Source organism: Oncorhynchus masou, chromosome 18, assembly GCF_036934945.1.
Source record: "Oncorhynchus masou masou isolate Uvic2021 chromosome 18, UVic_Omas_1.1, whole genome shotgun sequence".
In the NCBI taxonomy this organism is placed as follows: domain Eukaryota; kingdom Metazoa; phylum Chordata; class Actinopteri; order Salmoniformes; family Salmonidae; genus Oncorhynchus; species Oncorhynchus masou.
The window spans coordinates 43,534,511-43,562,020 of NC_088229.1; the positions used below are offsets into that span (position 1 = coordinate 43,534,511).

General features: G+C 41.1%; 1 protein-coding gene across 2 annotated transcripts in view; it reads right to left on the reverse strand.

Moving 5' to 3' along the window:
• Window positions 1–26,485, reverse strand: part of LOC135504664 (IQ motif and SEC7 domain-containing protein 1-like) — a 183,664-nt gene extending 157,179 nt beyond the window's left edge. The window contains exon 1 of one of the 2 annotated variants that reach the window (XM_064923423.1): window positions 25,727–26,485. In XM_064923423.1, the coding sequence (XP_064779495.1) occupies window positions 25,727–25,986 (260 nt within the window). In that variant the 5' untranslated portion in view covers window positions 25,987–26,485. The remainder of the gene's footprint in view (window positions 1–25,726) is intronic. The other variant, XM_064923430.1, reaches the window with a different exon arrangement.
• Between the last annotated feature and the right edge of the window lie 1,025 nt (window positions 26,486–27,510).

The following is a 27,510-nucleotide window of genomic DNA, read 5'->3' on the forward strand; positions in this document are numbered from 1 at the left end:
AAACCTCGTAAACAATTCATGGTAACCTCAAACAATTCATTTAGACCCGGTGTTTATTTGAAACAGGTGTTCATTTTCTGAAATGTGTGACGTTGCTGGCTATAAAAAGGGGACAGGCAGCTATGAGACTCAGCGTTTCAGTTAAGTTTTACATGTATTTATTAACTTATTTCCAGATATCTTCTAAAAAACTACCCATAATACACTATTTTTCAATGTCATATGGAGAATCTACTCCGTGTTAGCCAGTTCAGCTACTAGCCATGCAGACCAAATGTTGGCAGTAGTGAGCTACTGCAAAAAAAGCCCATTTTACATCAGCAGTTGTCACAAAGTGCTTATACAGAAACCGACCATAAAACCCTAGAGATCAAGTAATACAGATGTAGAAGCACAGTGCTAGAAAAAACTCTTTAGAAAGGCTGGAACCTAAGAAGAAACCTAGAGAGGAACCAGGCTCTCTGAGGGGTGGCCAGTCATCTTCTGGCTGTGCCGGGTGGAGATTATAAGCGTACATGGCCATTACATGGCAGGAGTCTTTACTTCAACATTATTGTGTTTTGATGCATTTCTAATACCTTTTAAAAAACGTTCTAGTTTTATGTTTAGAGCCATTTTATATCTGTTTGACCAGAAATCAAAGCTTTTGCTTATTCCTAATATTTACGAAAGGAAATGATTGAAAAATGTATATTTTACATTTGAGTAATTTAGCAGATGCTCTTATCCAGAGCGACTTACAGTAGAAAGTACATAACATTTTTCTTCATTACTAGTCCCCCGTGGGAATCAAACTCACAAACGTTGCATTGCAAGCGTCAAGCTCTACCATCTGAGTGACTCAGGACCAAATAATACCTTATATGCTTCACCTTTTTTTTTTTTAAATACAGACTCATCTTTCATTTGACACCAGATTTGCTCTTATGAACTTCAGGTGTTGGTGCTCATGGGTCCTTTTACATAGAAATTACCCTAATAATATCTGGCTAAGAGGAAATGATCACCAAACCTATTCCTTCTTCCTTCGCTTGTTTCAGGGATGACCTGACCTACAGTAATTGCTTGCATTATTTGTTATTCCACACAGTCAATTATTTACTGAGGTTAAGCCTAAAGGCCAAACATGCCTTGCAGCTTTTTGTTCGATAACCTTTAGATAATGCCAACATTATAAAAAGGGGAAAAGCTGAGATGAAAGAGGAAGCATGCATGTGGCTATTTCCTCTTTCTTTCTGGATACTGAAAGCATGACTAATTGCAGTTTAGCCAAGGTGCTTTTAAGTGATTTGATTTCCCAGGAAGATGGTTATTTTAAGTACTGCATGTGCATGTGTGCCATACACTATGAACATCAAACTACTATGCCTTTTTATGGACCTACTTGCAAACAGTATTGATATTGTTCAAAAAGTAAGCCCTCAAATATCTTGATTCAGCAAAATTGTTGAAAATTTAAAATTGTTTGGTGCAAAAACAGACAGGTATGAAACAAATTCCTGCAAGCTCTGATGAAAAATTATGTAATCATGTCAAAAACAATGTGGGATTTACAGAACTTTTTATGGAAAACTTCTCCAATTTTGTGGATGTTGCGTTACATCACAACAATGTCACCAAACGATCAATGGCATGAACGCCTGTTCGGCAACGGCAGCTCACTTAAATTGGGTGTCCTGAAAGCAAACATTATCCTTATCCAGTTTTCTAGAACTTCTAAGTACCAAACATTTTTTCCCCACAGAAATTATTGCTTCATGTTTGTGAAAAATATCACTGTTCTCAGATTATTTTATTAATAGATTTGGGATGTGTATTGAAATGTTTTTTTTTCTCTCTCAACGCTATATATCCATTGTTAAGCTGGAATGGAATGTTCGTCGTATACTGTATATTTGCCTGTGATATGTGGCTGTCTCATTAGCTATCTTAAGATGAATGGAATGAGCTAATTGTAAGTCACTGTATAAGATGGTGAAAAAACGCAAATCTCTCATGTCTTTAAACAATAAAAGCTCATTCTGAAAATGGATATAGAGCATTTTGGAATTAAACTCTTCATGTGCTCCTGCTCCGTGCAGAGCTTTTCCTCAATCTTCTGAGTAAATGAAGACCATTCATCATAAAGAAGACCCAGTGCACCACACAGTTATGGGTGTCTAGTTACCCCATTACTGAAATCCAAATTTTCTGTCAACTACTAATTACAGAGAGAAGTGTCTGGCTAAGCAGTTATGAGTCTGTCTGATCCCCTGGTGTGTTATGTTCTCATGAAGCTAGCCAATTATCCATCTCTGTTCACAGCAGCTGATTGGATACCCCTTTCCAGTCCTTCTCCTGGTAGTTCAGCTCTGAATAGACGTGTGCACACGCACCCTTGTGTAAACTGTCAAAAGTGCACACGTCACACTTGCAAACACAAGTCACATGCAGACATCACAAACAAGCACACCCCAAAAAAACACAGATGAGATGTGCCTCAATCATCCACATTCCATTTCTCTCCATCTATTTCCAGTGATTGCTTAAATAACTTATTGACCGCTGTTGTGCAATCGGTGGACGGCATGAGTGGAGTGGAGCGGACCTTTAAGGAATGATACGCGCTGTCAGTCACCAGTATAGTTGTCAAGCGAGCTGCCATGCCTTTATTGACGGACTTGCTGCAAGATGTTTAATCTGCCTCTCAACTCCACTTAGCTGCTACAGTACAAGCTAAGTAGAAATGTGGCCTGGTGTCTACCAGCTACAATTGAGACTCAGAATGAATACATAATGATCACCTTTCTGCATTTTTCAAACAAATGTTAAAACAAAAGATAGTCAAATAAAGTTCTCTATTTCTCTCCCAAAATCAAATCCTAGACTGTTGGCATCAGTGATTTTATAGGTTGGCATGTGTAGACTGTCTGTACAGAGAGCAGATTTCTCATCTCCCAACAGAAACTGAAGACCAGCACCTATCCTACAAAAGATGGCTGAATACACAGAAACTCATTTTCCCATTTAATTCCAACTGCATTCCAGAATATATTGCTTGGATTTTGAACAGCCTTAGTCATTTTTAGTAAAGGCCAAGGCGAAGCAGAAGGCATAGCATGCACTGGCAGATAGATTGAAAGATTTCAGTTCACTATCACACAACCAGGCATTTACAGACTGCTGGCTAAAGGGTAGACATTGGGGCGATTCCAGCGATATAGACGTTACAATCGCATGCAAAAAAAAAAAAATCACACCTTTAATCTCACATTAACGGAGAAACAAAATATAAATTAAACTTTTGATGTGTGTCTATAGTACCCCTTGTGGGGATAAGTGATTGGACCTCGGGTCCATGACAGTGCGGGTGCTTGGCTGGTGATCGTGTTCCTGTAAGATGTTGTGCCATGGGCTAGCACAAGAACGCGCTCTTTGAAAGTAGGGGTTGTGTAGCGACCCTGGGTTTATAAGCGCGGCTATCGGCTCTTGTGGAGGCACGCTGGGCTGAGGGTTGAGGGTTCGAGCCGCCCTTCCTGCCCGTTTCATTACAATGAAAGCGGACTTCTAAATATTGGCATGATGCTGAAATAAAGCAAATAAGATGCGTTATGGAAGATACAGGAAATGGACAAGCTTTTTGGGTAGACTGAAAATAATAGGGGGAAAAAAGTATTTTGTCAAAGCAAAAACGATCATTTTTAAAAGATCGTCATTTACATTATTACTTCAGAGAGTAGAAACCATTATGGATGTTAGAGTCAGAAATAGACATTCAAATCCTAAATATTATTTTATCAAAATCTATCATAGCACATTTGTTGTCATTTGGAATGTTAAAAAAAACATAGGTCAGCAGAAGGCATAGTACTTTAGGATTGCATAATCAGAGGTAGCCTGAATAATATATAGGGCCAGGCACCACAACCTAACATTGTATTTATATTTAAGTTGATATATAAATAAAATGTACCTTTACCATTTGAATGGAGACACAAAAATATGCAAATGAGAGACTATACTGCCATTCCACTTTTCTTGACACTGGATGAGGGCGGTATATTGGGTTTTTTTTTTTTTTTTTTGGGGGGGGGGGGCTTTCATTTGGGGAAGAAGAAAAAAACACTCCAGGACTGTTCACAGATTAGAAAAATAAACAATAGCTTTTAAATACTTTTTCTGATAGATGTTTTCTAAGACCCACTTTACACCGGTTTGAACAGAAGTCAAAGCCTTTGTTTATTCCTTTTTGGGAAATGGTTTATATGTTGAAGGGGTTAAACAAAGGCCCTCGTGCCTTTTAAAGGGTTAATAAATTGTGTTATGATAAACTGTAAGGTCTCCTCTTCTAGGAGACCTCTGTGTGTGTATTAACACCTGTTTTGAGTGTTGTGCCCGTCAGACACTATCAATAGGCAGAAACCGCCTAAACTCATACTCCTCCTGTCTGGGCCCCACCTGGCTATCTGAGGTTAGGAGAATACGACTAGTTTTCTGAGAACACAAGGCTGCTGCTGCAGGACTGATGAAAACAGCCACCTATCAGAAGATGCTTGGACTCGTTCACCTTGTTATGACCCTGTACTTGTGATGAAAGGTCAAGTTTTGGTCAAACCCACTTCTGAGATTTTAATTGCTGACAAGATGGTTGCTGCTGTCAGGGGAAGGTTAGATTTATTAAAATGTTGTTGCCAGGGAAACTCACACAAAGAGGACTGGGAGGCTATATGAGTTACAGGATGTCTTAGACATTTTGCAGAACCTGGGAAGAGCTATCATATACTGCACTCTGTACCAACTTCTGTCTACAATTGTATTACTAGAGGAGAATTTTAATACTTAAAAGAGTGTGTTTCCTTTCCATTACTAATGTATGTTCGATAATTATATAGACCTGATCATCTGTAGAAGAACTTGACCAACAATATACACACATCATAAATTAAAAAATGGTTTTCGCTTTCATTTGACACGACATTTGATGTGCTATGCTATGAACTTCACGTTAGTGCTCATGGGGCTTTTTACATGGAAATGCCGTTCTATAAAGGCAGCATGAAAACACAGAAAACAAACAAGGAGGAAGCACAGATCTCATTGTGATGTTTTTTTTTCCAGTTTCCAACAAACTGCACCTGAAACTGAAGACAAAAAAAAACTAAGTTTGTACTACAACTGCAAATAATTTTGGTTTACAGTATGAAATCAAAGGAAAAACATTATTGATAGAGATCTGGGTTCACATATTGACTAGTCAGGGTTAGGGCTGTGACGGACAAGGAATTCTCAGTTTACGTTTATTGGTCAGTCAAATGACGTGGTCACTGTAATAACTGCCGTTCAAAGAGCTTCTCTATATTACTATTTTGCGGCTGCACATTTTCTACTCTCCTCTGCTCCTGACTGCATGGGCTGCTTCTGCAGGGAGGTGGGCGTTGCCTATGCAACAACGTTTCCTCACGTTGTAGAGTCCATAACACAGCAGAAACGTACTCAACCTCAAATTCTCCGGCCGTCCGGATTATTATTATTTTTTTTTACGGTTATGAAGGTTATTTTTTCACGATAGTCCATAGCCGTTGGTTACACGGTAATTGTGCCAGCGCTTGTCAGGATCCCAGACACCTTCTCGTGTTCTTTGAGACCTCCTCTGACATCTTCTGATGACCAAGGCTGTATAGCGGCTGGTTCCTAGGACTATATTTAGCTGTTTACTCCGGCTTCACTGACACAGCCAAGACCCACACACATCACATTCACACTTGGCAAAAACAAGAGTGGCAAAAGTTAACAGCCAACCTTCTACAAGTATTACATAAAAAGTAGTAATCAGTTGCATCAGTTGGGAGAGGCTTAATGGGATAGATTGGGAGGAAACGAAAGACAAATGGAGCTAAAAAATAACATTTGGATGATGCATAATCTCTGCCAGACACGGGATCACAGCATTTTATGGAAACCTATTTGTCAACTGCAGAATTTCAAACCAAGTGGATGCAGTTAGTTTTGTGCATTACGCAGAATAGTTCAACTAACATAGTGCAAGTGCTCCAAAAAGTAACCATGTTGTATCCTGATACAGATGGCTACTGGTAAAGTTTCAGGGGCATTTGTATATTTGTCGACAACCTTGGACTGATGGAGAAGTTGATAGTAGAACTCTGTCGTACGCTATGCCAAGGGACCTCAGAGTGGTAGAGTGAGGACATATGAGCTTCCTTGCCCCCCCCCCCCCGTCTTTCTTATTGTTAGCTAGTTGTTGTGAAAGAAACACATTTTCAATCAGAACGTAATAAAAACTATATATCTGGTAATGGGGTGATTCTCATTCTATCGTGACCCCGAGCAATGGAGCAAAATGCTTTCTCATGGTGGAAGTTTGAGAATCACCATTCTGCCAATACTTGAGCAGAGATATGAGAGGGAACAAATCCCCATCAGAGTCAAATTAAATTCTGCATTATTAAACGCTCCATAATGAGAATCAAGCTCATCATATTATGAAAAGGTACCTGTCAGTCAGCGCCCACTGGGCAAAAACTGGTTGAATCAATGTTGTTTCCACGTTTTTTCGACAAAAACATGTAATGTAATCACGTTGAATCAACGTTTTTCACCCAACATTTAACCTAAATCCAATGACAGGGTGACATTTTTGGTTGGAGTTTATGTTGAATTCACGCTAGTTGAAAACTCAACCAAATGTATACTGAACAAATACATAAAAGCAACATGCAAAAATGTCAAACATTTTACTGACTTACAGTTCATATAAGGAAGTAAGTCAATTGAAATAAATTCATTAGGTCCTATTCTATGGATTTCACATGACTGGGCAGAGGCGTTTAACACAGAGAAATAATCCCCAGTTTCATTAGCTGTCTGCGTGACTTGTCTCAGACGATCCCGCAGGTGAAGAAGCCAGATGTGGAGGTCCTGGTCTGGTGTGGTTACACATGCTCTGCGGTTACCGGCAGTTGGACGTACTGCCAATTTCTCTAAGACAATGTTGGAGGCAGCTTATGGTAGAGACATTAACATTAAATTATCTGGCAACAGCTTTGGTGGACATTCCTGCAGTCTGCATGCCAATTGCAAGATTGCTCAAAACTTGAGACATCTGTAGCATTGTGTTGTGTTTGTGTGACAAAACTACACATTTTAGAGTGGCCTTTTATTGTCCCCAGGACAAGGTGCACCTGTGTAATGATCATGCTGTTTAGTCAGCTTCTTAATATGCCATACCTGTCAGGTTGATGGATTATCCAGGCAAAGGAAAAATGCTGACTAACAGGGGCGAAAACAAATGTGTGCACAACATTTGAGAGAAATTGAGCTTTTTGTTGCTATGGAACATTTCTGCGATCTTTTATTTCAACTCATGAAACCAACACTTTACATGTTGTATTTGTATTTTTTGTTCAGTATAAATCAAAACTACAAGTTGAACTGATGTCTGTGCCCAGTGGGAAGAGAATGGGAGGGAGGCAGGAGAAGCATTTAATCTCCACACAGGACGCAGCCAGAATACATATGAGGAAGGAGGAGGTCTAAAGGCCTGCTCCTCAGACCTGTTTCCATTGTGACCACCAGACTAGTCTATCTACGAGAGATTCAAATCATAAGATCAATGATCTATGAAAAAGATGCCTGAAATGAAGTCAGATGATACACCGCACATCTAAGCCTGCAACGTATTTTAAAAAAATGGTATCAAATGACACAGGGAATGAAGAAGAGGCCATTTCCAGCACCCCTCTGTTGGAAATCAAATTAAAGGGAAGCTCTTGGCTAGACTAGACTAGGCCCCACGATAGTGTGTGTGACCCCTCCCACCACCGTCCCACTCCCCTTGAAGTGGCCTTTACCAGAACCACCATCAGATACAGCTAAGAGCTCTCATTAAAGCCATCATTAGCCATCCTCATGGGGGCGGGCCCTGGCTACATCACAGGACACAAACCAAACCTTAAGTCCATCTTAATAGCCCTGATTGGTGCGAGCAGAGGTCAGCACAGCCTGGCTTCCCTCCAGCAGCACGACTCGGGACACAGAGATGTTGGGCGTGATTCTCAGAGTGTTTGGAGAACTGCACTTCATTAAAGGATGAAGGCTGCTCTGGGGGAATCTGTGTGTGTGTGTGTGTGTGTGAGCCCCAGAAGCAAATTGTGTGGCCATTGCCAGAGATTTATAAGTGGGTCTGAATGCAAATCATCCCTGCATAGACATTAATCTGGAAGGGGGATTTCATTAAGGGTTTTCGCCAGAGAAAGGGAGTTCAGGCGCTCGTAAATTTGGCCTGGCACACTGATTGTTCAGCAGAATCGCCGGGTGAATGACTATACACCAGCAGCCACAGGAAGCAGCTTGCTATATCATGCTTTAAATTCCTACAGAGGGGTACCAAAACACATGCTAACACTGTTAGGACAATAAGTAGCCTGCAGTAGTTCCCTCAGAGAGGGCTGCGACTCAGATAGTTTGGTAACTAATTACAGTAAAGATAGGGTTATAAAGTGCTATATGAAAACTGACTGTTTAGAGTTCTATCTAGAAAAGCTTTTGGCCAAAATGAACAGCCTAAAGAAGGACATTTCAAAATGTCAATGCACTGTGCAAATTCTCCTGACCCGTTTTTCACCTGGATAAACACTTAAGTGGGTTGTTTACTTGGCTGGCCCGTTCAGATGATCTAAAGATTGCTTAGTCTGCAGACACCCTGCTTAGTGGATCCCTTAATACGTCCTCATTGTACACACAGTGTGTGTCCCAGAATAAGATTACATAAGACCATCATCAACACATTAGTTCAAAGCCAAGTTAATGAGGGGCAATTTATAAAATGTTTTAAAAAATCATAACTGAACATTGTTTCCATAACATATTAATGTTCCAATTAAAGTTGAACATACATTGAAATTATTAACCAACATTTACAAATCTTTTCAGAGAGCTGCCATACGCAGCCATTTCTATAAACGCCAATATCTGAACACACAACCTTCAGATTTATTGTGTAATTAAGCAATATTAATTCTATATAAAACATGATTATTAACCATGCAATAGACCCTATCAATCTACCCCGTAGAGGACATATTTAATTTCAGTGGAAACTAGAAAACATTTATATTTTGAATGTCCCAATAGTACAGATATCAAATTCATTATAACCAAGTCAAAGTTGTAGAACATGCCTGTTCTGGCACTGATCCTTTACTTACTGTACACTATAGTACCAACAACAGAAAGGCCCGATTCTCTCACAGCCCTTCGATCAGCTCTGGCTGATGTTCACATGAGCTCCATTGCCCCACTGAAATGAAGGGCGCTTTGGAGCTGGGCATGATTTGTCACACTGTCCATCAATATTTCATCAGGCAAGAATGCTTTTCATGTTTGTTTACTCTAGGCTACGTTTCATGCTGCATTCAAGTGGCAGCCTGACATGGCCACCCCAAGGTCCTGCTGGAGCAATACTGTTGGTGACGCACGTACAGTGCAGTTGGAAAGTATTCAGACCCCTTCACTTTTTCCACATTTTGTTAAGTTACAACCTTATTCTACCGAAAACAGGTTTAGACATTTTTCCAAATGCCTTATTTACATAAGTATTTAAAGTATTTGCTATGAGACTCGAAATTGAGCTCAAGTGCACCCGGTTTCCATTCTATCATCTATGATGGGTTTCCACAACTTGATTGGAGTCCACCTGTGGTATATTCAATTGATTGGACATGATTTGGAAAGGCAAAGGCACCCGATGGTCACTCTGACAGAGCTCCAGAGCTGAAACCAAGATTGAAATCTTTTGGCCTGAATACCAAGCGTCACTTCGGGAGGAAACCTGGCACCATCCCTACGGTGAAGCATGGTGGTGGCAGCATCATGCTGTGGGGATGCTTTTCAGCGGCAGGAACTGGGAAACTAGTTAGGATCGAGGAAAAGATGAACGGAGCAGAGCACAGAAAGATCCTTGATGAAAACCTGCTCCTGAGTGCTCAGGATTTCAGACTGGGGCGAAGGTTCACCTTCCAACAAGACAATAACCCTAAGCACACAGCCAAGACAACGCAGTAGCGGCTTCGGGACAAGTGTCTGAATGTCCTTGAGTGGCCCAGCCAGAGCCTGGACTTGAACATCTCTGGAGAGACCCGAAAATAACTGTAGCAGCGACGCTCCCCATCCAACCTGACAAAGCTTGAGATGATCTAAAGAGAAAAATGGGAGAAACTCCCCAAATACAGGTGTGCCAAGCTTTCAGCATCCTACTCAAGAAGACTCTTGACTCTTGAATATTTATGTAAATGTCATACTGCATATACATTTTTTTACAAAAAAAGAAACCCGCACACTGCTCTTGCTAGTATTACTGCTCTAAAATAAGCTTTACATATCGGACTCAAGGCCTTCGTCAGAGCTATTGTGATTTATTTTTAATTAGCACCCTTATGTAGACATAGCTCCACCTACATCCGTTCAATGCATCGAATGGTGTTGGAGTCGAGGGAAAATAAGTGTTACCAAATATAACAATGTGCATTTCATAAATATTCTAATAAAGTGTGTACATAAAACATATTAAACACGTCTGTAAAACCACAATGAGGACATCAACCCATAAATCATTTGGTACAACGCAAGAAAAACATCAAAGTCATCTGAAATGGTGGCATTAATTATTGTTCACATTTACAACATAACATACAAATAATGTCTGAAAATCCAAAAACAGCATCTTTTGCTCAGAGTAATATTTATATCGCCTCCCCTGTCTTATGTGTTAACTTTCTTTATGCCACGAAATCTAAAAAAGGTAGAAATGTCTTATTTTTTCCTCATCTTATTCAACGGTTACCATGCACCTTCAAAAAAGATAGCTCTGATGTACCTTTTGAATTTGTATTTTTGTTGTTGCAAAAAATGTTTAACAAACCTGTTTTTGCTTCGTCATTATGGGGTATCGTGTATAGATTGTTGAAGGAAAACACAAAACACAATTTAATCAATGTTAGAATAAGGCTGTAACGTAACAAAATGTGGAAAAAGTCAAGGGATCTGAATACTTTCCGAATGCACTGACAGTCGTGGCCAAAGGTTGAGAATGACACAAATATTACATTTCCAAAGTTTTCTGCTTCAGTGTCTTTAGATATTTTTGTCAGATGTTACTATGGAAAATTGTGAGTGAGCACACTCCCTTGGCGGAGAAGCAACCCCACACGAGTGGTCTCAGGATGATTTACTGTTGGCATGACACAGGACTGATGGTAGTGCTCACCTTGTCTTCTCCAGACAAGCTTTTTTCCAGATGCCCCAAACAATCGGAATGGGGATTCATCAGAGAAAATTATTTTACCCCAGTCCTCAGAAGTCCAATCCCTGTAGCTATTGCAGAATATCAGTCTGTCCCTGATGTTTTTCCTGGAGTGAAGTGGCTTCCTTGCTGCCCTTCTTGACACCAGGCCATCCACCAAAAGTCCTCGCCTCACTGTTCATGCTGCCATTCCTGAGCAAGCTCTGTCCTGGTGGTGCACCGATCCCACAGCTGAATCAACTTTAGGAGACAGTCCTTTGTTGCTGGACTTTCTTGGGCTCCATGAAGACTTCATCACAACAATTGATCCGTTCTCCTTGAAGTTCTTGGTGATCCGATAAATGGTTGATTTAGGTGCAGTCTTACTGGCAGCAATATCCTTACCTGTGAAGCCCTTGCAGGTAACCATGGTTGACAGAGGAAGAACAATGATTCCAAGCACACCCTCCTTTTGAAGCTTCCAGTCTGATTCGAACTCAATCAATATGACAGAGTGATCTCCAGCCTTGTCCTTGTCAACACTCACACCTGTGTTAACGAGAGAATCACTGACATGGTGTCAGCTGGTCCTTTTGTGGCAGAGATTCAGTTAATTTGCATGGCAAAGAGGGACTTTGCAATTAATTGCAATTCATCTGATCACTCTTCATAACCTTCAGGAGTATATGCAAATTGCCATCATACAAACTGATGCAGCAGACTTTGTGAAAATTAATATGGATGTCATCCTCAACTTTTGGCCAAGACTGTACACTCCATTAAATACCACCCCAGCCTCTAACTCATAGACCAGGGATCATCAACTGTATTAAGCCACAGGACATTTTTTTTTAATCACCCAGTTGGGGGAACCCTGTCAGACCATTGGTCGAATACACACTCTTCCCTATATAGTGCACTCTTGGTCAAAAGTAGTGACATATAAATAAACGTAAGCATAGCACTAAGTATTAAAGCAGACTCAAGTGGGCTTTTCGCCAGAGAGAGGCCCATGGCTATGTTCCACTTAGTCAAAAGCCCACTGAGGGATCGAACTTTTATGCATAACATTACTTAATTATCCAAGTGCTTTGTTGCAGATGCCTCAGTTGGTTTTTTAAAAACATCTTTAAACCGAGGACCTGGTTTGAATAAATTGTTTATATTTCATGGATTTTTTACTTAATAAATAAAAATGTTTTTGGTTAGATCCCTTCTTTGACATCTTGCGGTTTGAGAAACTATCTCTGCAAAGATTGGGTCAGCATCCGAAATATTGTTTACAGCATGTTGGCCATTCAGGGCTGGGAAATGAGCTAGAATGCTGAATGAGAGTTTGCAGATGTATCTAGCGAGATAAGAAATCAAATCAAATCAAAATCAAATTTATTTATACAGCCCTTCGTACATCAGCTGATATCTCAAAGTGCTGTACAGAAACCCAGCCTAAAACCCCAAACAGCAAGCAATGCAGGTGTAGAAGCACGGTGGTTAGGAAAAACTCCCTAGAAAGGCCAAAACCTAGGAAGAAACCTAGAGAGGAACCAGGCTATGTGGGGTGGCCAGTCCTCTTCTGGCTGTGCCGGGTGGAGATTATAACAGAACATGGCCAAGATGTTCAAATGTTCATGCTTGCAAACCCCATTCATTCCCAGGGCCCAGAGGACCTGTTGGGATCAGAGAGGAGCCACTCTTATTAAACCTTCTGCAGCCTTCTAATGCATCACGCAATAAGACTGGACCAGGCCACAGTAAATACCATGCTTACATATACCTATTCTGCTCAATGACAGAACATCACTTTTTTTTTTTTGCTCAGGTTGTTTTACTTAGTACAACTGGAGATTTGTGAAGTTTGTGGCCAGCTAGCCTTAAGTCACTTGTAAGTACAAGTGACTGTTTGTGCCAGTCTGTATTTTGACATTCAGGTGACAGGATTAAACTATGCCATGCTATACTGTTTAACAATGAGGATGACGCGTAACCTTATTTCCTATTTACTTATTGCACCTCCTGGCCTGAAGTACAATTACATAACAATTGAATAATGGACTGTACATTTGTCCGTCTGTCATTCAGAGACTCTTAAATGGTCTTGGGAAGATGCAACTGTGGATGTCTGTTCTTTACAAGAGCTGATTATAGAAGCTGCATATGGTCAGCACAAATACTTAGACAACAGAGAGCTGACAAGGCAGACTGTTTAGGAAACATTAAGAAGAGCATGAGCCACTCTCCCCGCCTGTCTCCTCTCCCGGCTGACTCTGAAACCAACTGCTCCCTCATCTTCCCTTATTTCCAAGAACTGAGTGTGTGTGTGTGTGTGTGTGTGTGTGTGTGGTAGGGTAAAACAAAGAACTGGATAGTAGGCTGTAGTGAGATTTAACCGGCTTTAAAGGCTCTTCATGGTCAATCCGTTATCTACAGTGGCCATACAGCATTTACTGTGATACGGCCTATGCAGAAGTCAGGGCATTCATACTTCTTACGCTTTGTGTAGCAGAGCAGAGCTGTTGCGAAGGAAGTTGTCAAGGAAATGAGTGTGTTTATACAGGACCTCACCATCAACCAATCATGTCAAATCGAAGTTATACAGAGCCCTCGGCATTGTTATAAAATTTGGGAGGCACACGGTGATGCGGTACGGAGCTCGATTTGGCCTCTGCATGTCTCTGGAGGCTCTGCAATTGCGTCACATCCTCCATACGAAGCCTCTGACCACATTTGGGATCAAGCATAAATTGGCTTTTTACTCAACCTGATCCTGCTCAACTCCAGCTGGAACCAGCTTGGGAATTCAAGCCTATATTAGGCGGTGAAATCAAATCACCCCTACCTAATCACCCTAACCTGGGGTTTAGGATATATAGTATCTCAAATACATGTGCAGTGTCCCTCTCCCCCTCTCTCAGAACCTGACATGCAGCACTTCCCAGGGGCTCGCCTCACTGTGCAGAACCATCCAGGGAGACGTGCGTTTACTTGGCAACACAAGGCCTATTGTCAGGTGTCCCTATGACTCTCCCCACTGGTCTGTGATTTGAAAAGGAGATGTGGGGGAAAGAGAGAGCTAAGCATGCGCAGAACCCAAGATAAGTGGCAGTTTAACAAGTGACGTCTCATCCAGCAGCTGAAAGACTGTTCTTTTTTCTGCCCATGGTATAAATAGACCCGAGGGGATAAAAATAACACCAAGACTAAAATAAAATCATTAAGGCTGTTTGAGACAAAATAGTAGGCTAGAAATAGGTGAACTTTCAAGTTCTACGTCCTTGAGAATACCGAAACTCAAGATAAGAGAGGTTTCTGTTTGACATTCAAGACTATGCTGCCTCAATGACACAAAGGCTGATGATTATCTAGTGTCTGATGATATGACGGAAGGCCTATCCTTTCCACACTGCTTTAACAGCATGCAGTAACATATTCAATAGGCATTATAAAAATAAGGACAAAGAGCAGCACGTGAGAAGACCTGAATTACAGAATAGGGTCCCAAACGTTCCCAAACCAGAAACCGTGGATTGATGGCAGCATTCTTGCTTCAAAAGGGCCACCATTGTTCCTGTTCCCAATAAGCTAAGGTAACCGAGCTAAACAACAACCTCCCCGTAGCACTCAATTCCGTCATCATGAAGTGCTTTGAGAGACTAGTCAAGGACCATATCACCTCCACCCTACCTGACACCCTAGACCCACTCCAATTTGCTTACCACCCCAATAGGTCCACAGACGACGCAATCGCAACCACACTGCCCTAACCCATCTGGACAAGAGGAATACCTATGTGAGAATGCTGTTCATTCACTACAGCCCAGCATTTAACACCATAGTACCCCCCAAACTCGTCATCAAGCTAACCTCACACTCAACGTTAACAAAAAGGAGATGATCGTGGACTTCAGGAAACAGCAGAGGGAGCACCCCCCTATCCACATCGACGGGACAGTAGTGGAGAGGGTAATAAGTTTTAAGTTCCTCGGCGTAGACATCACAGACAAACTGAAATGGTCCACCCACACAGACTGTGTGGTGAAAAAGACAACAGCTCCTCTTCAACCTCAGGAGGCTGAAGAAATTCGGCTTGTCACCAAAAGCACTCACAAACTTCTACAGATGCACAACCGAGAGCATCCTGTCGGGCTGTATCACCGCCTGGTATGGCAACTGATTCACCCACAACCGTAAGGCTCTCCAGAGGGTAGGTCTGCAGGTCTGCACAACCCCGGGGGCAAACTACCTGCCCTCCAGGACACCTACACCACCCGATGTCACAGGAAGGCCATAAAGATCATCAAGGACAACAACCACCCGAGCCACTGCCTGTTCACCCCGCTATCATCCAGAAGGCGAGGTCAGTACAGGTGCATCAAAGCAAGGACCGAGAGACTGAAAAACAGCTTCTATCTCAAGGCCATCCGACTGTTAAACAGCCACCACTGACATTGAGTGGCTGCTGCCAACATACTGACTCAACTCCAGCACACTTTAATAATGGAAATTGATGTAACACATGTATCACTAGCCACTTTAAACATATTAAGTGGCATTGTTTACATACCCTACATTACTCATCTCATATGTACAGTGCCTTGCGAAAGTATTCGGCCCCCTTGAACTTTGCGACCTTTTGCCACATTTCAGGCTTCAAACATAAAGATATAAAACTGTATTATTTTGTGAAGAATCAACAACAAGTGGGACACAATCATGAAGTGGAACGACATTTATTGGATATTTCAAACATTTTTAACAAATCAAAAACTAAAAAATTGGGCGTGCAAAATTATTCAGCCCCTTTACTTTCAGTGCAGCAAACTCTCTCCAGAAGTTCAGTGAGGATCTCTGAATGATCCAATGTTGACCTAAATGACTAATGATGATAAATACAATCCACCTGTGTGTAATCAAGTCTCCGTATAAATGCACCTGCACTGTGATAGTCTCAGAGGTCCATTAAAAGCGCAGAGAGCATCATGAAGAACAAGGAACACACCAGGCAGGTCCAAGATACTGTTGTGAAGAAGTTTAAAGCCGGATTTGGATACAAAAAGATTTCCCAAGCTTTAAACATCCCAAGGAGCACTGTGCAAGCGATATATCTTTATGTTTGAAGCCTGAAATGTGGCAAAAGGTCGCAAAGTTCAAGGGGGCCGAATACTTTCGCAAGGCACTGTATATACTGTACTCGATACCATCTACTGCATCTTGCCTATGCCGTTCTGTACCATCACTCATTCATATAGCTTTATGTACATATTCTTTATCCCTTTACACTTGTGTGTATAAGGTAGTTGTGGAATTGTGAGGTTAGATTGCTCGTTGGTTATTACTGCATTGTCGGAACTAGAAGCACAAGCATTTCGCTACACTCGCATTAACATCTGCTAACCATGTGTATGTGACAAATAAAATTTGATTAGATTTTTCTGCCAATCTCTAGATAATGATTTAGATAATGATCAGTTTAAGTGTCATGTACACACACCATTTTAATTACATTTTCTTCAGCTGAAATGACCTTTACAGATCTCAGGCAGTCCTGCTATTTATAAGGAGACAGCACAATTTAAAATTGCCCTCCACATTTATATGTCATTTAGGATTCAGTAACCAGCTAGACAACCAGGAAGGCGGAAAACGTGTGGCAAGGCGGCATTTGCCACAGAACTTTTCAATCAGGTGTGGCAGCACTACACCACTTTTGATTTAGTTTAATAAAATATAATCGACACAAGACTATTTTTTCAGTCTGAGCAACTGTAGGGTTACTAGCCTGAACCAAAATCTAGCCTTACGTTGAACATAGGAAATCTCCTTTGGATTCTGTTTCAAGTTTAGCGTACTATATGCCCTGTCCCTCTAGCCAGGGTAAACAAAGTGGTAATGCTGTGCATTTATAGCCCAAAATGTAAATGGGATAACATTTGTTTTATATTCAAACCTGGGCTGACTAGGCAACCTAAACTTTTTCAATACAAAATTATTAACTTGAATTATTCATTAAAACACAATAGCTGACAGATTTTTTATTTGGCCTACAGTGACAGGACTAAACGATGGAAACCTGCATAAAGCAAGCTCAGCCATGTGAGTTTTATTGTCCAATCCTGTTGCGTTCTCTGGGTCTGTGTATAAGAAACCCGCAGAGTCTTTTAAAATATAATTAATATTAACAGGTACAAGGTTGCTGCATTTTGACAGGATTTTCATCTTCCCCAAGGGGGAGTTTTTTTTAAAGTCATGTGACCTGACTAGAACTCTGGTCTCATCCTAGCCCATATTAAACCTCTTTACAACAGATAAATCAAGTCATACGGTATAAAACCCAGAGTTTTACCTGTTTAGGTTACCAGGTCAGGAAAAAACTACGTGCCCAGATAAAAAATAATTCACCACACCACTCTGGAACCTGTATAAAACCCACTTTACATTCATAATCTCTGTCATATTTCATCAGGATCATAGAGGAAGAGCACAGACTGCTTAGTAACCCGCATCACATAGCCTAGGCCTCCAGTACTATCTCTCAGTGCTATCACCAAGAATGTAAACCCTGGAAGGCTGATGCTACGTATTGTCCAATTAGAGGCTTTAAAAGCTACCGGACACCATATTGGTATTCCCCAGAAGCAGCAGTCCTCCACAGGAATTAATGGAATTCTACAGGACAAAATTATGTGCACTTCTTTGTTGAAGTGGGGACAGTATCACTAATACTTTCTAAAAAAAAAAATACTTTAAGGAAAAGGTTATTTTCATTTTAAATTATGTTCAGTTCACATAATATAATTTACAAGTATTATTAAGGTGTCTGTAATAGCATTTACATGTCAAAAACAAATATAGAAGTTCTCCCGAGTGGCGCAGCGGTCTAAGGCACATCGCAGTGCTTGAGGCATCACTGCAGCCCCGGGTTGTTTGATCCCAGGTTGTGTCACAGCTGGCCGTGACCGGGAGACCCATGAACACAATTGGCCCACCGTCGTCCAGATTAGGGGAAGGTTTGGCCAGCTGGGATGTCCTTGTCCCATCACGCGCTAGCGAGTCCTTGTGGCTTGCCGGGCTCCTGCAAACTGACTTCGCTCGCCCACTGTACAGTGTTTTCTCTGACACATTGGTGCAGCTGGCTTCCAGGTTAAGTGAGCAGTGTGTCAAGAAGCAGTGTGGCTTGGCAGGGTCGTGTTTTGAAGGACGCATGGCTCTCGACCTTCGCCTCTCCTGAGTCCATATGGGAATTGCAGCAATCGACTGTAACTACCAATTGGATATCACAAAATTGGGGAGGAAAAGAGGTAAATGTAAAAAAACAAAAAAATTAACGACAGACATTAATAAATAATGAATACATATTTTATTCAACGGAGGAGGAGTAGCAAAATGGCTGTGCGATGATTCAATATCAGTCATCCAGTGTTTATATACACATCATTGGCTACCACCCAACCAATGATGTACACAGTGTACAAAATATTATGAACACCTGCTCTTTCCATGACATGGACTGACAAGGTAAAAGCTATGTTCCCTTATTGATGTAATTTATTAAATCCACTTCAAATCAGTGGAGATGAAGGGGAGGAGACAAGTTAAAGGAGTTGTAAAAGCCTTGAGATATGGACAAAACTCAATATTAGGAAGGTGTTCTTAAAGTTTTTTACCCTCAGTTTATATAAACTAGAGCCGGGACGATAAGCAAACCTTGTTGACACCGACCACTTATTGTGGACATTTTGCAAATGTCGTTCATTATGATAAATAACCTATAGGGCCCAACTATAGAAATGTGAAGTTTGAATTGAAATAAGTTTACTAATATGGGTGATTGTTGATAGGTCAATTGATAGCTGTGTCCCATGTTATTTCAGAAAGCCATGACACCCACCATCTCAGATTGTTCTGAAATCGTTTTGGTAGTTAGAAACAGATAAGCATTCCTGCAACATTTTTTTTTTATAATTTCATCTCAGAGAAATTAAGTTAATTGATTGGACCAGAATAGGACATTTTAATTAATAGGAGTCATACAATATTCAATAAATATAGTACCCAACATCCAATTTGGACGAAACAATTTTCTAACAATGAGTCAGACATGAAGCATCCAACAAAATGGTAAAAGGCACCTACATAGCCCCAACACCCCACACCAATCCCAACCCAACAAGTACACAGTATCAGATCTCTATGTCTGACAAGTAGTATGGAACTGCGACTCAGAGTATTATTTCTGCATCCTCTATAACGTGTTCAGTGAATTTGGTGATGGTTGTTACATGATTCAACATGTGTAATTTCATAGTTTTGATGTCTTCGCTAATATTCTACAATGTAGCAAAATGTTTTTAAAAAATAAAGAAAACCCTTGAATGAGTAGGTGTGTCCAAACTTTTGACCGGTAGTGTACATATTACCTCAATTACATTGACTAACCTGTACTCACACACAGACTTGGAACCCCCTGTATATAGCCTCACTGTTGTTTCTTATTTTTCTACTTTAGTTAGTTGAGTAAATATTTTCTTAAAAGCCCTTAACCAACAATGCAGTTAAGTAAGCATTTCACTGTAAGTTCTACACCTGTTACATTCAGCGCATGTGACAATTCTTTTTTTTATGGACTTTTAAGTTGAGGAGGGTAATCCTGACAGCGTGTGTATCCCTCGGTCTGTGATATATGCTCCATTACCCTAACCTGTCCCACCCTCGGTGGCTAAACCTCCTATCACTCCCAGACAAGAGCCACCCAGACTGCCCTCCTACATAAAAATGAAACGTATGGAAGTAATTGCATAATTGATCTATCCCAGAGCTTGTACCGCATCCCATAAATATCCTGGATTTATGTCCCTTCCCAACACACGAAATCCACTTAAAAGACTAGCACACCGAGGCTAAGCTAGCCTCAGCCAACTGAGGTTACCAAACAGGGAGCAAACAGACTCCATGACACTAGTGAACCTGACAGCCTGGAGTCTCTGTCTGGTCTCTGGGATGAGTGACCAGGACAGAGAGAGGCTGAGATGATGATGAAACCATGGGATAGCCATGGCAGTTTTTTGTATTGATGACAAAACAAATAAAATGACCCTCAGACAGTCATACTGCAAATCTATTTTTGAGTCTAATGCCGGCCAACCGGATGCAAGATAAAACTTGATTTACACAATTAGATTACATAATAGCCCACTACTTTGTAAACATGGTTACCACAAAACAGATGTCATGAAAACAAAGCCCATCAAGTCAGGAATAAATAAAACATTTGCCAAGAATGATTTCAAGGACATTTCATTCATATGAAATGTTTGAAACCCCATTAAAAACGGATTGCTCCACACAATAACTTCCAGGTGCTTGAATGAAATGCAGTGCCTCAAACATTTCCAAATAAGGTCATATTCCAAGCTCTGTATGGCAACACTTCTATGAGATCAAACTGTGCATAAAGCTTCCATTTAATGTGCCCAACAGCTCAGGCCCACAGGGAGAACGCGGTAGGTAGCCTATTGATGGACAGTTCTATTATGGACAGTTTCACATGACCATCCCCTTGTACTGTAAAAAAAAAAGTGCACACCCCTCCCCTCTCATAAAATGAACTAAAGAAATAACAATTACCACCACATATAACAATAATTGTAGTAATCCTGTGTTTATAAACATGGATATCAACTTGACCCACTTCAGCATGGTTTTGTGGCAAAGGCTGTATGTGCATGTGACCAAATTTTTTTGATTTGATCAGAGCCGGCTGCAGACAATGAACAGCTAGGGAGAAATCAGATTTTAAACCTTTTGACAGTATATTTATAATTATAGAAAATATATGCAACAATTTTCCACCAACAGGTTTCTGTGCCAAAGCACCATGCAACCAATAAGCAACGCATAACTGCATACCAATTACTGACATTGAGCACTTTTCATCATAGTTTGCATTTTCAACACCACATTACAATTGATATACTCCATCTCGACAAACAGAAAACACATCCCTCCCTACTCAGTATCAAATGCCTGGCTTGACAATCTACGAATGTCATTAAACTTTTTGGTGGTTTGTATCAGATGTCTCTTTCCATTCATCAAATGGCGGGGGAATTATATTCGAGTGGAATGGATGAATGTGCGCAGGTGGCCTACAAGAGACTTTTGAGGTAGCCTAATCGGATTATTTGTGACTGGTTATGTTCATGCCACACATAGAAAGGTAATACATATTAAAAGTTAATTGACAAATATTTAGGCTATATTGGAGGCTATAAAGGAGGCAAAACGCGTGTTAAGCTTTCCTAAATAACTGGGCCTGCCGGGAGCATAGGCCTATGTGGCTAGACTATATAGGATGACTTGGGAAAATGATGATTGGCAACAAACAAGGCATCAGTAGTAAAAATACAGCCAGACTGTCCTGTGCCTTTCAAGACCTTATAAATCGGTCAAGAGTAGACCTTCAACTGATCCAAATGGAATGAAACATTCAAATAACAGGGTTTTTACACCATTATTCAAATGACATTGTCACTGCTTCAAAATACAAGTTGCACTGCTTATAATAATACTAAACAACCTTTTTACAACACGTAGCAACCTCACCAAGATATTTTAGCCTTTTGGTATTGTAGCAAACGGTGGGTCAGGGAATACAACTCGGGTCACTGGTGTGAAAGAAACAAATCTACACAGTGGCTATAGGGTTAATCCGCTTGCTGGGAATTGTAATGTGGCTCATATAGCGAGGTTTGCTTCACTGCCCCCATACTTGTTAGGCATGTCCCTGTGCTTCAACTACTCAGCCCACCCCACTCGTCCGAGCCGTGAGTGCCTTTGAACGGGGTATGGTAATAGGTGCCAGGCTCACCGGTTTATGTCAAGAACTGCAACGATGCTGGGTTGTTCACTCTCTGGAGTTTCCCGTGTTTATCAAGAATGGTCCAACACCTAAAGGACAACCAGACAACTTACACAACTGTGGGAAGCATTGGAGTCAATATGGACACCTTGTAGAGTTCATTTCATGACGAATTATGGCTGTTCTGAGGGCAAACATTGGTGCAACTCAATATTGGGAAGGTGTTCCTAATGTTTTGTGCTCTCAGTGTATATATTACCTTTAGAGGTGTTTACTACAGGCTGACTTCTAGCATCTGGTTAGAATCCAGGCTGCATCACATCCGTCCGTGATTGGCAGTCCCATAGGGCGGCGCACAACTGGCCCAGCGTCATCCGGTTTGGCCAGGGTAGGCCGTCATTGTAAATAAGAATTTGTTCTTAACTGACTTGCCTCGTTAAATAAAAGGTTAAATTAAAAGTAAAAATCTGAGTTGTCCCATAAATGTAATGGCCAAATCACCTTAAAGTGCATTATATACAGTGGAGCAAAAATGTATTTAGTCAGCCACAAATTGTGCAAGTTCTCCCACTTAAAAAGATGAGGCCTGTAATTTTCATCATAGGTACACTTCAACTATGACAGACAAAATGAGAAAAAAAATCCAGAAAATCACAGTGTAGGATTTTTAATGAATTTATTTGCAAATTATGGTGGAAAATAAGTATTTGGTCACTTCCAGAAATCTTGCTTGTTTGTCTCTCAAAGAACTGTAACTTCTTTAAGAGGCTCCTCAGTCCTTCACTCGTTACCTGTATTAATGGCACCTGTTTGAACTTGTTATCAGTATAAAAGACACCTGTCCACAACCTCAAACAGTCACACTCCAAACTCCATTATGGCCAAGACCAAAGAAGCACCAGAAATAAAATTGTAGACCTGCACCAGGCTGGGAAGACTGAATCTGCAATAAATAAGCAGCTTGGTTTGAAGAAATCAACTGTGGGAGTAATTATTAGGAAATGGAAAACATACAAGACCACTGATAATCTCCCTGGATCTGGGGCTCCACGCAAGATCTCACCCCGTGGGGTCAAAATGATCACAAGAACGGTGAGCAAAATTCCCAGAACAACACGGGGGACCTAGTGAATGACCTGCAGAGAGCAGGGACCAAAGTAACACACTACGCCGCCAGGGACTCAAATCCTGCAGTGCCAGACGTGTCCCTCTGCTTAAGCCAGTACATGTCCAGGCCCGTCTGAAGTTTTCTAGAGAGCATTTGGATGATCCAGAAGACAATTGGGAGAATGTCATATGGTCAGATGAAACCAAAATATAACTTTTTGGTAGAAACTCAACTCGTCGTGTTTGGAGGACAAAGAATGCTGAGTTGCATCCAAAGAACACCATATCTACCGTGAAGCATGGGGGTGGAAACATCATGCTTTGGGGCTGTTTTTCCTCAAAGGGACCAGGACGACTGATCCGTGTAAAGTAAAGAATGAATGGGGCCATGTATCGTCAGATTTTGAGGGAAAACCTCCTTCCATCAGCAAGGGCATTGAAGATGAAACGTGGCTGGGTCTTTCAGCATGACAATGATCCCAAACACACCGCCCGGGCAACGAAGGAGTGGCTTCGTATGAAGCATTTCAAGGTCCTGGAGTGGCCTAGCCAGTCTCCAGATCTCAACCCCATAGAAAATCTTTGGAGGGAGTTGAAAGTCCGTGTTGCCCAGCAACAGCCCCAAAACATCACTGCTCTAGAGGAGATCTGCATGGAGGAATGGGCCAAAATACCAGCAACAGTGTGTGAAAACCTTGTGAAGACTTACAGAAAACGTTTGACCTCTGTCATTGCCAACAAAGGGTATATAACTAAGTATTGACAAACTTTTGTTATTGACCAAATACTTATTTTCCACCATAATTTGTAAATAAATTCATTAAAAATCATACAATGTGATTTCCTGGATTACTTTTCTCATTTTGTCTGTCATAGTTGAAGTGTACCCATGATGAAAATTACAGGCCTCATCTTTTTAAGTGGGAGAACTTGCACAATTGGTCGCTGACTAAATACGGTTCTGACTTAGAATATGAGGACAACTACAAATACCTAGGTGTCTGGTTAGACTGTAAACTCTCCTTCCAGACTCACATTAAGCATCTCCAATCCAAAATGAAATCTAGAATTGGCTTCCTATTTCGCAACAAAGCATCCTTTACTCATGCTGCCAAACATACCCTCGTAAAACTGACCATCCTACCGATCCTCGAATGTAATTTATAAAATAGCCTCCAACATAATACTCAACAAATTGTATGCAGTCTATCACAGTGTCATCCGTTTTGTCACCAAAGCCCCATATACTACCCACCACTGCGACATCTTGTTGGCTGGCCCTCGCTTCATACCCTTCACCAAACACACTGGCTCCAGGTCATCTACAAGTCTCTGCTAGGTAAAGCCCCACCTTATCTCAGCTCACTGGTCACCATAGCAGCACCCACCCATAGCACGCGCTCCAGCAGGTATATCTCACTGGTCACCCCCAAAGCAAATTCCTCCTTTGGCCGCCTTTCCTTCCAGTTCTCTGCTGCCAGTGACTGGAACGAACTGCAAAAAAAAAATCACTGAAGCTGGAGACTCACATCTCCCTCACTAGCTTTAAGCACCAGCTGTCAGAGCAGCTAACAGATCACTGCACCTGTACATAGCCCATCTGTAAACAGCCCATCCAACTACTTCATCCCCAAACTGTATTTATTTATCTTGCTCCTTTGCACCCCAGTATCTCTACTTGCACAGTGATTTTCTGCACATCTACAATTCCAGTGTTTAATTGCTATATTGTAATTACTTTGCCACCATGGCCTATTTACTGCTTACCTCCCTTATCTTACCTCATTTGCATAAATACTTTTTTCTACTGTATGTTTGTTTATTCCATGTGTAACTCTGTTGTTGTATGCGTCAATCTGCTGTGCTTAATCTTGGCCAGGTCGCAGTTGTAAATGAGACTAGCCTACCTGGTTAAATAAAGGTTAAATAAAAACATTCTTTTTAAATGGGTTTCATGAGGTTGTTGCCCCCTCCACTCCAGCCAGGTTTTATTCTGCACTGTTTTAGTTAAGTGGGTGTCTCAATAGCTATCAATTTAACCACTTTTGCAGTAAAATATTTTTACACAACCATCCATTTCACATATGGGAGAACTTAGAGATCTGGAGAAACATGGTTGTATTTTGTTATACCTTGGGTAGAGGTATCAACATGTTGGGGGCATTGCCATGTACCTATGTAGGGCCTATTATTGTTCAGTTATATTGTGGCGTTTCAAGCCTACTGGCTTGGCTGAAATAGAATGCGTGTCCAATTTGATCTCTTAGAAAATAACTTTCGATGCAATCTTTTACTTTAGTCTATGTTATTAGCTATAAGTCTATAGAGACTTTTTTAATCTATAACATTATACAAAAGTGTACGTTAGTTGGTGTGCGTTTATCTGGGGTTTAAAGAGCAGATTCCTGCCAAGGATTTAGTAAAACATGGGACATTAATTGCGACATCAAATGTTTTTCAATAGTGCAGTGAGTGCAATAAATTCTTACTTTTCTTGGGTGGTGTTTTCCTTTATAGCACCTAACGTTGCGTGGCTGTTGCCCTGTTGCAGCAGCCTACATGTAGCCAGGTGCCGCTGGTACTGGTCTTTCAAGCAGGCGTTTTCTGAACACAATTCGGACACTTGCAGCTCCAGCTCCTCTATCCTAGTCTTGTGCATCTCCAGTAACTCCTGTTGGGTCTCGATAATGTTATTAAGCTCCTTCAGATACTCCGCAGCCCTGGTTGGGTTCTCGGTCGGGCTTTCCATCTCGCGCCGACTCTGGTTGCCCCCCTCCGAACTCTGTTTTATCGAAGCCCGTTTTCAACCTGCGTTATGTCTACGCGCAGTTAAATTCCAACCCGATGTGCCTTTTTGCGCCTCGCCATTGTTTCCATGTACTGTTTGAAAGAGCGAGAATGAAATGTGCCCAGTGCAAAGCGCGTTCCAATGGCAACAACTAATCTCCGAAAACCACTTCAGTTAGGGAAGAAAACACATTTAACCCTTAAAGGACGTCGAACCAATTGTCTCATATCCTTCATATCCCTTTAGTTTGCCAATTTATCCGAAACATATACAATATTATCTGAAATTAATCCCTTGTAGGCTACCGTTCCAAACCCCCGTAAAATGTCTCCTTATCATCCTCCGGTCCACGTTGTACCCGTGACTTTTCGTAAACAGATGGTGGTTGTCAAGTAGGCGGGGTTTTCAAGTTTTAAGAATCTGTTTGGTGCAAAATTGCGGTTTAATAAAGCCCTATTCGCACGGTACTAATATTACTAGAGTACGTTGGTTATGTAGGTATAACCCCAAAATGTCCTTTATCCCAGAGGACGATTCGGACGGGATTCGTTTTTTCCAAACTGCCCCCTGTATTTCTTGCTTAAAAAAAAAATGTTTTTTATAAATTGACAGTTATAACGGAAGCCTGGAGTTTTTTTTTTCTTGGCGTGAAAATATTTCAACAAGTCCGGGCAATAGCAGGGTACACTGATAACTCGAGCTTGCTTCCCAAATTTCTAAACCATAACAAACGATCTTTGGTATAGTGTCGCCATAATATTTGAATTGAGGAAGTGTGATCATAATCATTCGGATATTTGAGCGATCCGCAGTAGAAGACGTCCTAAATGACCCCCCCCCCAAAAACAAAAAATATATATATATATATATACGATGCATTTGGGGATCTTCAATTCTTTCGCACGAAACGTAAACAAAAGCATTCACTGTGAAAGTTGATACATGTAGGCCCTTCATTTAAAATGCTACGAGCAGCACTTTGTTTAATTTATCGAATCAGTTATTGTTTCTTGCTCAAACCGCGAACAACACCTGTCAAACTCAGACATTTAAAACCAAGGGATGTCTCAGACACAAGGGATGTCGATTCGCACGAGACAAGTATTATCAGATTGTGGAGTTTGCAAATAGTAGGTTATTATGTCTGATATTGTAACTCTCCTGCCATGTCAAAATAATGGCAGATTCGTAGGGGACTAAATTTACAGATCTGGTGTTTTATTCCCGCGCACATAATAACATTACCCGACCTCCCCCAGCAAAACTAATCCCGGATTAATCTGGGACGGGATTAGTTTTACTGTGGGAGGATCTGTCATTTTAGTCCAGTGTGAATCTGCCATGTCAGTAATTTTGACATGGCAGGAGAGTAACAATTCCAGACAGAATAGCCTACTGTTTTTCGGCAAACTCCAAAATCCTCTAATACTGGTTCCGTGCGAATCGCCATCCCTGTGTTTGGAGATAAATGTCTGTGTTTGGTGT